Source organism: Notechis scutatus, chromosome 1, assembly GCF_049901735.1.
Source record: "Notechis scutatus isolate UNSWTSFEM ecotype Mainland chromosome 1, rNotScu1.2, whole genome shotgun sequence".
In the NCBI taxonomy this organism is placed as follows: domain Eukaryota; kingdom Metazoa; phylum Chordata; class Lepidosauria; order Squamata; family Elapidae; genus Notechis; species Notechis scutatus.
Genome location: NC_142009.1, coordinates 210330067 through 210345601, shown reverse-complemented (window position 1 = coordinate 210345601; position 15535 = coordinate 210330067). Strand labels below are relative to the sequence as shown.

Below are 15535 nucleotides of genomic sequence, written 5' to 3'. Positions count from 1 at the left end.
ATTGTGAAGCTCAATCATAGGGAGTATAGATAAGTTGATTTTGACTATAATTGCAATGAACCTCAGCAGACCTTGTCATAGTCATCAAAGTGATAGCCCTATAAAGCCCAACCCTGAAAGTATCACATTTCTATCTATTTCCTTAATTTTGACAAGGCTACTGTACTGAGCTTTGAATAACTCATACCTGCATGGCTTTAATTCTTGCATTTAAATATGGCCTTTTTTTTTGAGGTGGCTCATATTTAAACTTGAATAAATTATAGGCAGACTTCAAGTTACAACCAGAATTGAAACTGGCACATCCATCATTATGTGAAGGAATTAAGTATGTCATGTCTGGTTTTACAAGCTTTTTTGCCACAATTAAAACTTGCAGTTGTTAAATGAACCATGCAGTCGTTAAGTAAATTCAGCACCCCAGATTGACTTTGCTTGTCAGAAGATGGCTGGGAAGGTTGCAAAAGATAATTGCCTGATCTTGGGATATTATAACCATTCTAAATACATGCTAATTGACAAGTGCACAAATTGTGATCATGTGACTGGAATGCTGTAACAGTTGTAAGTGCAAGGACCCATCAGTCACTTTTTCCAGTGCCACTGTCACTTCAAATGTTTTCTAAACTAATAGTTGTAAATCAAAGATGTGTAAGAAATTTATGAAGTGGACTTAACAATACTCGGCTTAAAATAGTTACTTCAGAATAAACTTCATTTCTTTTCCAATTAGTTGCTATGATCTGGTCAATTCCAGAAGCATGCAACTTTAATAAAAGATTTCCAATTTCCTATCCATTAAAAGGATTCTGAGCAACTGGCATATATGATTTTGGAAAGTATTTTAAATCTTTCACATACAGAAACTGCAAGACTCCAAATACATAAATCTTTTTAAAAAGCATCAATTTACTGCTAGTTTCAAGTATGAAAGATGGAAGGCAGCCAACTGGTAATTTACTTCTAGATAAGGGTATATTTAGTACAAATAAGCTAATTAAAATTAAAAGAAGTTCAATTTCTTATTCTGTACAAACATGCTTCTCAATTACTGTTTTTCCACATAGGAAGCAATATAGGAAGGATACCAAATCTGCAGATAAGAATTTTTACTAAGTTCTTAGTTCCCAGATTATTGCAATTCATAAAGATTTCCTTGTAAAGCTACGCTTGCTGAAAACAGTGTAGAAATGTTTTATAGAGCAGCAAAAGCAAGGTAGAGCAACTGCTATGAACATAAATATATGTTAGTGCTGACGATGTAAGTATGAGTGAAATGGATGACAGGACAGGATAGGATGACTCATGAAAAAGTTTACAAAGGAAATCAAGTTGCATCAAAAAGGAGCTAAAGATAGTGAAGAAAATTCTTCCATTTGCAAGCAGGTAGAAAAATGGGCATTTTTTCAGCATAGTGTGTATTAAAAACAATTCTTTATATCACTAAATTCCAGTAAATTCCATTTTAAATTATACTGTATAAATAAACCAAGTATTTTAGGCTCCCAAATGCACCCAAATTAATCAGTTTCAGTTTTATCAGTGAATATTTATAGTGTATAGTTACATATAAGTCAAACATAACTTCTAATTATTTTAATCAAAATACCATGAAAAATGCATATCTTATTTGCAGGTGACACATTTTAATGGTATCACCTGTAAATAAAAATTGGTTAAAAATTTGAAGGTTGGTTTATTAATACATGGGCTTAGCTGTGTGTGTGTGTGTACATATATATACATATACACACATATACATGGGCTTAGCTATGAGTGAATTATGTATACACATACATATACATACATATACACATACACAGCTTTAAGTAATTTTTCAAATAGTTTTTGAACTTTGTTGGAACTGTCTATGGAAAATATAGACATGAGTAACAAGTCTTATCTATCTGTAATATTGCTTAACATATACAAATATACACTACAAGTGTGATCCAATGGTTAATATAAAGGTATTTACATCTCGGGACATTTGCACTGGATTGTGCTTTTTTCACATTCCCACATTTACATGTAATACAGTAAGTTTTGAAAGTACTGTTAAGAACTTAAATTTGAGATTAGGAATACTTTGTGTGCTGGTAACTTACACTGGACTCTTCATTTTATGCCAGAATCTAGAGTTTGAAAATACTTTTTGTCCAGGACTATAAAAAAATTTACTTGTAGCTTAGGGTTACAAGTTGCTTCAAAAGCTTATCCACTCTAAGTGACTCCACTGGAGAGGAAAGGCAGGAATGTGAATTGTTTGAGTAAAAAAAAGCCTGATAGGGCTAATGTTTTGAACTGATTTACATGCACACACATAAACACGCTAAAGCGTATGCTATGAAGTTCATTTAGAAAAGGTAAAGATTTACTATTTCAGCAACTTTTACAAGTTTTATACCAACAGTTCAGTTTAGAAGACATTTTTCCACACAAATTAGTTTATATATTGCTTGATAGAAGCATTGTCAGGTTTCATGAGTTTCTTATTATGAAAGGGTGCTGCAACAATTCTAGGGCAGTAGGCCGCTCATGTTGGTCCCTGCATGAAGTGTTAAAAAACAACAGTAAGAGAATAAAACTTTTGGTACAAACCATGTTACTCATGATTTTCTACCTGTTTAATAATTTCTCTAAAAGAACATCTGATTCTTAGAGCACGGTACATTAATGTTTTATCCATTCAAAGCCAAAAAAATAGTGTTACACTCTGAAAAAATATGCCAAAGTATTCACATTGCTCCAAGTTCTATGTTTAAACAAAGTTCTATTGATCTTAATGTTTTAAGATAATTATTATCCAGCATTTGAACCAAAGTTCATGCTCTTAAGTTTATTAAGTTTGTTTCTCATCCTTTTTATGTATATACAAATCCGTAAAGTAAAATTAAACGTGATTGACTTTCTCACAAAGTCATAATGAAGATTCCTATGTAGCTAAGAATCTTTAAATTTAATGCCATATGGCCATCTGTAAAAACAAATAATTTATTCAGTTATGACCGAATGTTTTCTACTGCCCAGCAACCCTGGTTCCTGGTGGTTATTTAAATGATAATGAAAATTTTCATATTACATGTGTTCCCTTATTTTCTTTTCAGATGGCTACGTATCAGATGAATTTGTATGTGATATTGACATCAATTGTCTATAGCTGAGGTTACCATTGGAAACAGTTTGGAAATTAATATGTTTGTAAGAAAAATGTTTCAAATCCTTTACAATTTGTCATTCTGGTATTGGAAGGCTCATCTCTTCCTGCGTAATGCTAGACAAAACTTAAGGCCATCTTCAAAGGTTCCATGGGAGTGGACCTTCTCATTGGATTAGTTACCAGCCTTACCATAATCTGCTTTCAAAACAGTTGCTCTCACAAGATAGGCAGGTAGACAGGTTTGTCTAGTCTTACATGGAAAGTAGCAATAGCACTTAGACTTATAATACCACTTAATGATGTTTTACAGTGCTAAGTGGTTTACAGAATCAGCATATTGCCAACAATCTGGGTCTTCAGGAAGAATGGAAGGCTGAGTCAACCTTGAGTTGGTCAGGATCAAACTTCAAGCTGTGGGCAGAATCAGCCTGCAATACTACATTCTAACCACTGTGCCAACATGGTTGTTTTCTGCTAAAAGGTAATTTATGGCAAGGAGATGTTCCTTTGATCCCTGAAGCTCTCACATCTCTAGAAATTTTAGGAGTTTTCTGGATCAATCTATGGACCCAAAAAGGATTAGAGAGAAGGGAAACTTTCTGATTTTTCAAAGGAAATCCATTTGCAATGCTGGAGGAAAAGCTAGGTTTTGGAAAATCAATTTTATATAGCAGTGAAGGTGCTGCACTAGAAACCAGAAGACAGCAAGTTCTAGATGTGCCTTGAGCATGAAAGTTGACTAGGTGACTTGGGGCCTCTCTCACACACACATTTGTTGGGCAGAGGGGTGGGGGAATGGGAGGCAGGAGTATTAAGTATGCTTGTACAGAGAGGGAAGGGAGATAATTATTTACATAGAATTGGGTGGGGGACCTACATCCTTTTAACTGTCACTGAATTATAACCTGCAACAATTCTAGGTAGCATGTCCAAGAGGATGGAACATAGGGAATTGCAGCTCAGTAATGTCTGAAGAGCCAAGGATCCCCATTTATTAAAATAATGGCATATTCCTCCCTATAAAAATATTTGAACTAACTACCTGACAGGTGCTTGAAGTACCCTAGTGGCTTTTGCAGAAGACAAATGACATACAAGTGAAGTATATATGAGCCCTCACTGTATAGAAGAGGCTTATCTTCAATCCTGACTGGAAAGGTGACAAAAATTGGACATGTTACTGCAAGTTTAATTGTGATTTTACTGCAAAGTCTAAACTATTCTATCTTTTTAAGGAGCTCAAACTCAATAAATCTGATCGTGTTAATTGTTTTAATGCGAATAAAACTGTTTAATTTTAGGTGTTGAATCACTTACCTTGTTAAGCACAGTTGTACAAAATCAACAGCTTCATCTGAGCAATGTTTGGGTAGTGAAGGCATAAGTCGTTTGTGAACAGCTATGTAAAACATGGCTGCTAATTTATTCATAGTAGCCAATGGTGGTTTTCCAGTGGCCATCTCAAAAACAGTGCAGCCAATGCTCCAGATATCTGATTTCCTTCCATAGCCAGATTCATTTATCACTTCTGGTGCCATCCAATATGGAGTGCCATGCACAGATTTCAGTGGTTCACTATGTGCATTAGTCAGACTCCCGCAGGCTAAGCGCTTTGCACATCCAAAGTCTATGAGTTTAATTATGCCATTAGGCATAAGCATAACATTGTTTCCTTTAATATCTCTGTGAACCACAGAGTTTCCGTGTAAATATGCAACTCCTTGTACAATCTGCTTTGTATATTTACAAAATATCATTTCTGATAGTGGCCCAAAGCGATGAATAATATTGGAAATGGAACCACCAGGAACAAACTCCATGAAGATGCTTACAATGTTATCTTCTAAACTTGTTCCCAGATATCCTACAATGTTGACATGTGTTAGGTTTTTCAAAATTTCAACTTCTTCTTGCAGTTTCTGGTATTCCTTTTTAGTCCCAGCTTGGTCACATGCATTCAGTGCTACTTGTTTCACAGCTATTAATTGTCCTTGGCTTGTAAGTCCACAGTACACCTAAATATCAAAGCAAGTCATTTTGAAGTAGAACAAATAAACAACAGTATACATTTTTATTTAATCCTGCTTAATCACTTCAGCACTAGAAGTCCAAATTCCCCTCTCCCTAAATGTCAAACAGCAGTTCAAGGAATTGGTTAAATAGTGAGGTGCTAGATAGAAATTGGTCAAAAGTGCTGTAGTTTTGGACTTCTGGTTTGGGTCTCTTCAGCGACAAACCGAAATCCGCGATCGTGGTTTTGATCTGTGCTTGCTGCTGGAGCACCCTGATCCTTTCGATTTGGGGCTGAAGCCACCCCGTAGAGGTGGTGAAGAGTGGGGAGATTGCTAGCCGAGTGGAGGGGAGTCGCATCTCTCCTCCTTGACTGGTCTAAACTCCCTTCCCCGAAGGTGGTTGCAGCGGTGGTCAGAAATGGCCACCTCAAAGAAGAACCCGACTGGATAAGATTGTGCAAGAGGAAGACAAAGAGGAAAGCAGGACAGACCAGGCTAAACAACAGAGAACATCTAAGCAAGGTACCCTGAATCTAAAAGTACCTAGAGGGATACTTCTGAAAGAATACTTTTAAGCAGTGAAGGAGAGAGAAAAGGAGGTTAAAAACCCCTTTTTTACCTTTATATACAAATAAAAATGGTATGCAAAGAAATTTATATTAATCTATTTTGACACTAATAGGCAACCTTAAACTGAAATCTAAGTGTCAAAAGGAGAATAAAGATTTTTTCTTGGTCATTTTAAAGCCCTAAAAAGGAGAAGAGTGGAGGCAAAAGGGTGGGACTTGGAATAATGGAAAAATGGAGTGCCACCTGGAAAAATAAAGAGGATTAACAGTGAAACTTTGAAAAGACGCCCGAGGATACATTGTAACTGAAACCTTATTAAAAGATACAGTAACCCACAGAAAGGAAAAGTAAAGGAAAGAAACAAGGAACAGTCGGATCATTTGGTGATTTTTAAAAAAGGTTTTGGCACTGTTTTTTAATTTCTTTTTCTGTTTTTACTTAAAGTCAATTGGGTGGTTGTTCAAAAGTGTTTAAAATGCCATCACTCCTGGAGGAATTGAAGATGAGTCTTAAAAAACAGAAAGAAGATGCAGAAAGGGGAGGAAGATCCTTTGGCTTCATATTTGAATTTTTTGAAATGGAGATCCTGAACTGTGAAAAGCAAAAGGAAAAGCTTCAAGAGCAAGAAGAAGGGCGGGACAAAGAAGAAGCCATTTTCAATGATCAAATAATGCAAAGTGTGGTAATAAGGGGGAAAGGAGGAAAGGAGTTAAAAGTTTGAGATCAAAGGGAACAGCCAAAAGGAAAAATAGTCTGAAAAAGAAGTATAACAGCAAGGAGAAGCAGAAAAGAAAACTACAGAAGGGAAAATTAGAGAGAGAAGGGTATAAAAAAAGGGATGAGAAAAAGGGGGGAAAGATAGAAAGGGAAGGAACTTATGGGGGACAAAAAAATGAAATAAAGAAAAAGGGGAAACGTATTAGGATTAAAGATATTTGCTCAGCTAGAAAATACAGAGACAATGGCTAAATTAAGTTAAAGTGAGGATTCTGCAAAGGTACAAAAGATAGTGCTGTGACAGTAGAATACTGTAATGAGTTAGAAATGAAATAAATACGAGATAAAACTATTATGTAATGGTATGTTTATTTATAATTAATGCAATAATAAAGAAGAGAGGGAAACATTGCAATTGTTTCTAAAGATTGATAAAATATTGAAAAGAAATGTGAAAGATTTATAAGAAATTTATACCAGTTATTAGAATGAATTTGAATAATTATTTTGCTTATTAATAGTAAATAATTTATAAGATAAAACTGTATGACTATCCAATGATATGCTTATTAACAGTTAAGTAATAATGAAGAAGGGAGGGAAACATTTCAACTGTTCTCAAAGATTGATAAATGTTGAAAAGAAATGTGAAAGATTTACAAGGTTCATACAGTACTAGAATGATTTTGAATAACTATTTTGTTTACTAATTTATATATATATATATATATATATATATATATATATATATATATATATATATATATATATATATATATATATATATATAAAATTTACAACGTTTTGATCTATGTTTTTGTGAAGCTTTTCTTTTACAAGTGGTGGGGATGGTGTGTGCTGTTGCTGTTTCTGTTGTTGATGGAGTTGATGTGGAATGGCGTGTACCATCCTGAGCAGAGTCTGAACGGCTTGGGATGGGTTGTGTGAGCCATTACACAGCCCATACCAACATCACCCATACAATGCTATACCAGCCCAAATCCCCACCTGTACAGAGTGGGCCCGAACGACAGATCACCACAGAACTAACATACATATATATATAATATAATATATATTTGTTTTCAGTTTTGATTTTCTTTTTACTTTCAAGGGAAAGCAGAGTCTGAATGATGGTCTACTGATAAAAAGAATTAGAAATTTGAATGTTATAATTTTAGAATGCACAAATTCAATGTTTAATGAGATTTCATGTGTTTTAAAGGTGTTGCACTTCGATTGGCAATCATAGGGGAAATTTTGCTTCTTAAGAATGTTGGAAAAGAACATATGAAATTGTAAACAAGACAGACGAAAGTATAAGTACAATGAATACAAAGATATAGAAATTTAGGTAAAAGAAATACAATAAGAAAATGAGATAACCATAAAAGAAAATTAAGAGAAGTAAAGGGAGAAATAGTGAGAAGTTGGAAAAAGAGTAATAAGATATGAAGTTGAATACATAAGATGAATATGCATATGAAATTGTGTCTGTATGGAAATGTGATAACCCAGAACCATGCTGTACTCAAATAAGATGTTTTATTTGTTTTGTTAAAACTCAATTTAAAAAAAAATTTAAAAAAGTGCTGTAGTTTTTATTCCTTAGTAGAAAGTAGACTCAATGGCATCTTCCAATGCAATCATTTTATGATACTATACTGTAATTGTACAATTCTATTATTTATTTCATTTCTATCCTGCCAAATCAAAGTCCCAAGGAAAGTTACAACTTATATGACACCCAAATCGAAAAAAAACATTGCAGCAATATTGATTCAACCCCTTAAATAATAGAGCTGCAAGGTCAAGGACAGTGTGACCTAATCCAGGCTAACATTGGAATAGGCCAGGGGTGTCAAACTCACCTTGTTAGGGTGGCGTCATGTGACATATCAGGACTTTTTTTCCCTTTTGCTAAAGCAGGCGTGAACATGGCCAGCACGTGACGCATCTGGCCCATATCATCAGCATACTGATTACTTATCCCTTTCCCAGGGATTTCATATGGGTTTGAAAAAACATGGGGGAGAAGTAAAAAAAAAATGAGGGTAGAAGGCCCCATCCTGTATAGCAGATGCTACAGATCTGGTCCCTCTTCTCCCATAATCACCAACCATAACTGCTCACTTGGAAAGAAAAAGGACCACTTTAACATACTTCGTCCTATCTCCCAAGTCTTGAAGGAAATGTAATATGCATCTGGCTGAGCATGAGTCTTTTGTTAAGGACCATCTTGCAGTAAAAGTAGCAAAATGTGCATATTTTATTCAGATATTGGCTTTCTATCCGTAAGGTGACTATACAATGGATATGTTCCTGTTGCATGTGTGGATAGAAATTTAGGGTGATTCGGTCCTAATGGGGTGATTGTGGTAAAATCCTGCTTGGTTAACTGAAAAGTGTTTGAGCTTTTTAATACTGAGGAAATGCAGCCATGACATCATGCTGCCTCCTATGTTTTGGATCCATGTCCCCTCTGGCTGATCAATGCTTCCTGGGAGGTGACATGTAGTTGGATCCATGCAGTGGTAGGTGCAGTTCCTGCCCTGAAAGAAGCCGCAGTTTGCATTGTGTCTGAAATTTCTCTCCCAGGACCAATAACTTGGAAGAGTCCAATGCCAACCCCATGATGAGATTAGCTAGAAAAGCTGTTGCTGGATAGCTGATACATTAGCACTATCATTAGCTTCTCCCTACTTTAGTCATAGCCTCTTGCAACTTCTCACCTTTGAAACAGGGCATCAAGTTGAGGTATCACATATGGTCACATATATATTGTTGAAACCAAGCTACACTAACACCTGCACATATTATGTGTTACTCCACAATTAGGTTGCACAGAGACAAGATTTTATTACCTTGGATTTGGCAGTGAACAACAACAACCTGAAAAACTTCCGGTTGTTTCTACCCATCCAGTCTGGTCTGGCAGGATGGGCATAGACCAGGTCCCATCAAGCTGGCAGGAACCAGGAGATATGCCTTTTCTGCTGTATTGCCTCCCTTTGGAACACCTTCCCACCTGAGATTAGGATGCCTGACTTCTCCGGTCTTTTGGAGGGTCTTGAAGCCCTGGATATATGTCTGGGACTAGGATTCTGAATGTGTAAAGAGCCCCATTTCAGGGTTACCCTGCAGGGATGGGATGCAAATATTTTTACTACTGGTTCTGTGGTGTGGCTAGGTGGGCGTGGGCATGTGATGGGTGGGCGTGGCTTTTTTTACAGCAGCAACACCCCCCTGTGCTCCATTTTTTTGCCTCCTGGGCCTCAAGAAAGCCTCCTGGGCAAAGCAGTAAGACAGCGAGCGGGATCCCAGCACAACTAATCATCAGAACAGCTGATCGTTGGGGGGGGGGGGAGAAATACTGGTTCAGCTGTACCAATAGCTGGTTTTTTTACTATTGGTTCGCCCGAACAGGTAGAATACCACCACTGTTACACTGATACTGTCAGATTATAGTTATCTCTTGGCTGCTGTTTGTATTTCATTTCTTCCTGTGTTTTAATTGTCTGTCTTCTGATTGGGTCCAGGGATTAAGACCCAGGAGCTGGAATGTGAAACTAGTGTGGGACATTGTTCCTGTCTTGCCAAGGAATGGCCCATTCTTAAGTCTCCTACCATATCTCCCTATAATCACTGGTTTGAAATGGGCGGCTATATAAATTAAATGAACAAGCAAACAAATACAGTACTTTGCTCATTTCAATCCCCACTGAAATCAGTTGTGGAGATTTTCTTCCTTAATAAGCTATGCATGTAAACATTTGTATTTCTAGGATATTTAATCAAAGGCCAGATTCCAAACGGAAGATGGACAAAATCAACTGAATGTCTTACATAAAGAAATCTGTTGAGATATTTCTCTACGGTTGTTTTAACAATATTCATAAGCTTAATTTGATTCCAAGTTTATATCTCAGTGTCTTTTAAGTTTGTGCACCATTTTGAGAGATTCTGTCCAAAAGGAAATATTAAAATACTTAGAATACTGTACACAAAATGCAGTCATATTCAATTAACTTACTGTGCCATATGCTCCTTTTCCAAGGATTTCACCTTTAGTCCACAAAATAGACTCTTGGTTAATTAAGCTGTTTTCTGAAAATGCAATTTCATGTAGAAGTGGATTTCCTTCCTCATATCCCATGAAATCTGGACAAGAATTCTGCAAATGATGGCAGAAAAACAAAATACAGCTAGAGGAACAATAGAAAATAAATACAGATTGTTTGTCAGTTGTTTTGAGAGTTATGTTTACATGTTGTAAATTCTACACCACAATATTTAAAATTGGAAAGAATTTCTGCTTGTCATATCACAGCCCTGAGACTAAGACTGAAGTTGCCACTATTCAATTTAAAATAATTATTCAGAGACACATTGTTTTATATCTCTAGGATGAATATACAATGGATTAGCATTGTCAAAAAATTATTAAGTAATTTGATTGGGAGCCATCCAGAGTGGCTATATATTTTAAATAATAAAACAAAAGTAAGTAAAAATATAGTCTAAACAAAGAAAATGAACATCAGATGCTGAAGACAGCAAAGAGTCATGATTTTTCTGCTTGTGTATGATCAGATCAGGTTATCTGCTGGACTAGAAAAAATATTAGTTTGATCCAGCAAACAAATTCTTATGCTTTAATATTTTTAAATAGGGATCTAAGAGAATGAAGAGCCCATTTTGCTCAAAGAAAGAACAAATAAGAAGAAAAATGTGGACAGTGAAGTACAGCAAAGCCTAAATATTAAATTACCTGTAATACTATAAATGTAGGATGCTATAGTGCTCACTTACCTTATTATTTTTAACTTTTGCTGTTCTCCAGTCTCCACTTTGTGCCTCCACATTTATGTTTCTGGTCATTGAGCTAGAATTGTTGCCATCTGTCCCATTCAAAGAAAGCAGTTCAGTGACTGAGCAACAGAATATGTCTTCTGTTACTTTCTTATCATCTTCATTTCCAAAGATATTTGTATATGACTGAGAGACTGAGTTTGCAACATAGTAAGTCCATGCAGTTGTCATATTTGCTACACTGACATTTTCAAACTGGAGATTTTTTAGGTGAGGCGAGCTTATTTGGTCTGTAAAAAAGGATGTAGACGGCTTTTGATTATACTCATAATGTAAAATCTGGCTTGCTTCCTGCTCCACAAGGCAATCAGCTGTTTTGTTTTGTCCATCCCTTGAAGTCCTACTGTTGTTTGCATTGTTTGGTTCATTTGTATATTGCACACAGCTTAAGAAAGGAGCGTATTCTGCATGAACTTTAACTTCTGGCCAAAGTAACTCCTGAACATTGGTGGCAAATGTTTTCATGGGAAAAACTTCGTCTCCGTCATCATAATCATCTGAAGTATATTCCAAAGAGACTTCTTCAATTGGTGACAAGCCTGAATTAGGAAATACTTCATTTTGCTTAGCAAGTTCAGGAAACCCAATGGAAATCTGAGCTTGTCGATCAGTATCTTCACAAATTGAACCAGTGCTTTCTTTTGGCTGAATCTGCAGATCAGCACAAGAGACAGTCACATCTTTGCCCTGTTCTATACTGTAATCTGTTAACTTGGAAACCTTGTTTGGTGCAACTTCCTTCTCCTTTAACTTTGGTTTAATACTGATGTTCTTGTGAGATTTAGAGTATGTTTTCTTCTGGGGACGTTTTATTCTGCTATTCTTCTTCCCATTGAAACAGTTGGATTTATATTTCATATCATTATGCCATCCAGTTGGAGCAGAACACACATTCCTGTTACTCTTATGCTCACCACACCTATCAGGCTTACGGGAATATACTGGAGTTCCAAACATTTCATAAATGCCAGGACCTTTGTCGTTAGAATGTATTTCCTTGAACATGTCACTGTATTTCAGATTCAAATGGTCTACTGGGGATTGTGCTTGTCCAACAGGCAACGGAGAGGTTGTTTTTCTCAAACTAACAGAATTTGGGGGAATACAGGGAAGCACTTGCTTTGTAGAACTCTGACCATTATGCTGGAAGCATTTTTTCTCCTGTTGGAGATTTTTTTTCTGAAGTTTTGAAGATATCTCAGTCTCTTCATGAGGCAATTCTAGAGAATGAGAAATAGGATTTTTTATCTTATTTTGATGCTGAATGGAACTCTTACCCCAAATTATTAACTTCTGAGCCATTTTGCCACAGAGTTTAGTGTTTAAAAGACATCTATTGCTATTTCCTTTATATCTACCACTCTTCTTGTGAGCAAAAATATTGAAGCTTTGGTTTATGTTAGATAGCATGTTCTTTCTTTGGGACAAGCATAATCTTGCTTTCAGCAGCTTCAGATTCAATTACATTTTCTATTCAAACCATCTGTTGGTCCAACAGTGGTATCAGATGATTCAAGACCTACTAAGATATTAAGTCATTAAAGCATGATCTTTGTAAGCTTTGTTCGCAACAGCACTTCCAAATCCAGCCTTCTTTACACTTTTGTTGTGAAGTTTTCACCTCTGATGATTCTGCTTTGCTTAATCTAATTTAGCGATACTTTAACTTGTTAAATCTTTTCCCCCACACACTTAGACTTAAAAATATATTTGTCTTGAAGGATTAACATTCTGATTCTTTTGCTTCAGGAAATATTTCACTTGGGCTCTGACAACTATCAGAACAATCAAAATCACAACTATTGTTTATATTATCTATATTCTCAGAGATCATTAGTATTTTGTGGGTTGTACAGTTGGTAGATATACCTCAGATCTGTGGCATTTCAACTGTAATTCAATTTCTTGGGCTTTGGAGTAGCCATAGAGTAAGACTATATGCAATGTTATTCTGAGTAATGAATATGAATATCCCAAATGCACAGAGAAGCTTCCAGATGTATTACTGAGGATGTGATAAAGACCATCTGCCTGAAGGTCATTTTTCTTGAATGGTGAATGAGAATTCAGAATATGTGAAAGATCATTCGCATTATTGTCTTTTTAGTGTTCTTTCTTACTGGAAGAAGTTGTATTGCTTTGATAGGTTTTCAAAAAGTTTCTGTAGGTTGCAGAAAATAATATAAAACTGTTATTAATATTTTACCTAGAAACCTCCTATGTGAATTAAATATAATACTTAATAAAAACAGCACTTAGTTTACTTTTTAAAAGTTACAATGGGAAGAAGAACAATCCACAATAAAAGCATCCTTATCAGCCAGGTCCCATTCTGTACCTAAAATTCCAGGCTTAGTGGAACAAAAAGGTACAAAACTGGTATATGTAACACATTCACTGTTTTAGTTTAAACCACTTAAAAGCTAAGTGAGCACAAAATCCAAAGGATTATTAGGACACAAAATTATTCTGTGGAGGCCAAGACCACCATTTGTAGCATTCCCAAAAAGCATGGACAGTGGAATTCTGGGAGGTGAGCCAGTTGGGTGATTTTGGGCCATTCATTCACTCTGTCCAACACACCTCACAGGATTGTTGTTGAGAGGAAAATAAGAGGAGGAAATAGTATTAGGTATGTTTGTCCCCCTTAAGTTATTTATAAATAAAAACTGGGTAAAAATAAATAACAAATGGAGATACAAAAGAATGAACGCAATGGGCTTCCAAACAATAGGGCATTCCTTTTATATTGGGTATGTCAGCTGAGATTTTATTAAAAAGATTCCAGTAGCAAGCTCACTCATCTTAAGATGCTCTTTTGTGCCATTTACCACATCCACATTTGAGTAATAGGTGGAAATAATAGAAAGTACATTTCTTAATTATAAGTCATCCTACTAATTGAGAAGCAGTCCAATACAAATTTTTCATCTAGCAAGGGAGGTCAAAATATTCCAAATTATAAGTCATTCCTTTATGACATCACCAACAAATATAGTTTTAGGTATTATTAACAAAACTAATAAACATCATTCTAGTAGAATCCATATACTTGTTGTATCACAAAATACAATGTATGAATTAAAACTATGTACTGTAGTATACAGTACTTAGATCCATGCAGTTGCAGTAATAGTAAACTATATTAAAGCAGCTTTTTTGATCACGTCATATACAATGTTGAATTTTACTTACTGGGAAGAAAAATAAAGATGTTTCACTGAAATTCTATCTTACCTTCAATTTGATTCTCCCAATATAAACTTTCAAGAAAGGAAGAAACATGATTGTAGAGTTGCTAAGCTTTGAAGATCCTTCCTCTCTCCACACAAATCCTTCTGATATTGAGAGTTAGGCTCTGAATGTTTAGTTTACAAGCTGTCACCAAGGTAACTCTCTTTTGGGTATTTTGCAGAGTGAATGACTGAACAAAGAGGCTTAGCTGGGCTGGGAAAGCAAATGAGAAATCTAGATCTTAGATTAACAAGATTGAGGTTTGCAGCAAAATTCTAAGAATATATATCACACATAAAATGCATTATCTCACTTATTATTTGGTAACCATGAGAAGAAGATGAACGCTTTCTGGAAAGTTGATAAAAAGAAATTCTTTCTTTGCAAAAAAAAATTAATCTCTTAAATTATCTGTTAGACATGTTTGCCAATTGAATATTGGCAGACTTGTGGTTTCAATTTTTGAAATTGAAAAAATATGACCCCTGACACCTTACCACTTCAACAGAAATGAGTTGAACATGCAGTCTTCTCCCTTTTTTGTTTGTCTAGGTTTTATCATTCAGAATCTTGGCCCTGTTTACTCTGTGATCTCCAAAGTCTAGGTTTAAATAATACCGGTACTTAATCTGACATTGCCAAGATCTTAGCTTTCACAACCATAGTGCATAATCTCAGTCCTAATATCTTTATGTATTTTTTGTGAATATTATTTAACCACTTTAATTCCATTCTGTTAACTTTTGCTTTAATTGCAACAGAATCCTCTTTAAAATGTTAAAAGTGAATGACCCTGGCATTCAAGATCTGGATGGGATAACTCAAATGAGGGCTGGATTGATAATAAGTAGATAGATGTAGCTGGCTTCTGTGTTGTGTGTGTGGAGGGGGGAGACAGACAGACACAGACAAAGCATGGCTTTTATTTACCTATCTGTTCCTCAGAAATAATTGAAATGAACCTTAAAAA

The 15535-nt window shown here is 35.5% G+C and overlaps 1 protein-coding gene across 1 annotated transcript; it reads right to left on the bottom strand.

The window, feature by feature from the left end:
• Window positions 1–2348: 2348 nt before the first annotated feature.
• Window positions 2349–12888, bottom strand: MAP3K19 (mitogen-activated protein kinase kinase kinase 19). The gene is made up of 4 exons (XM_026665337.2): window positions 11272–12888; window positions 10493–10633; window positions 4478–5175; window positions 2349–2548 (listed from the first exon to the last, which is right to left on the bottom strand). Exons 1-4 carry the CDS (start codon window positions 12739–12741, stop codon window positions 2482–2484), a joined length of 2376 nt encoding a protein of 791 aa, XP_026521122.2. The 5' UTR covers window positions 12742–12888; the 3' UTR covers window positions 2349–2481.
• Between the last annotated feature and the right edge of the window lie 2647 nt (window positions 12889–15535).

Coding starts and splice junctions, on each gene's coding strand:
- MAP3K19 (XM_026665337.2), bottom strand. CDS start 12,741: ATGCTATCTAACATAAACCAAAGCTTCAATATTTTTGCTCACAAGAAG. Junction 10,634..11,271: donor CAAAAGTTAAAAATAATAAG/GTAAGTGAGCAC, acceptor CATCATTTGCAG/AATTCTTGTCCAGATTTCAT. Junction 2,549..4,477: donor GTACAACTGTGCTTAACAAG/GTAAGTGATTCA, acceptor CACTTCATGCAG/GGACCAACATGAGCGGCCTA.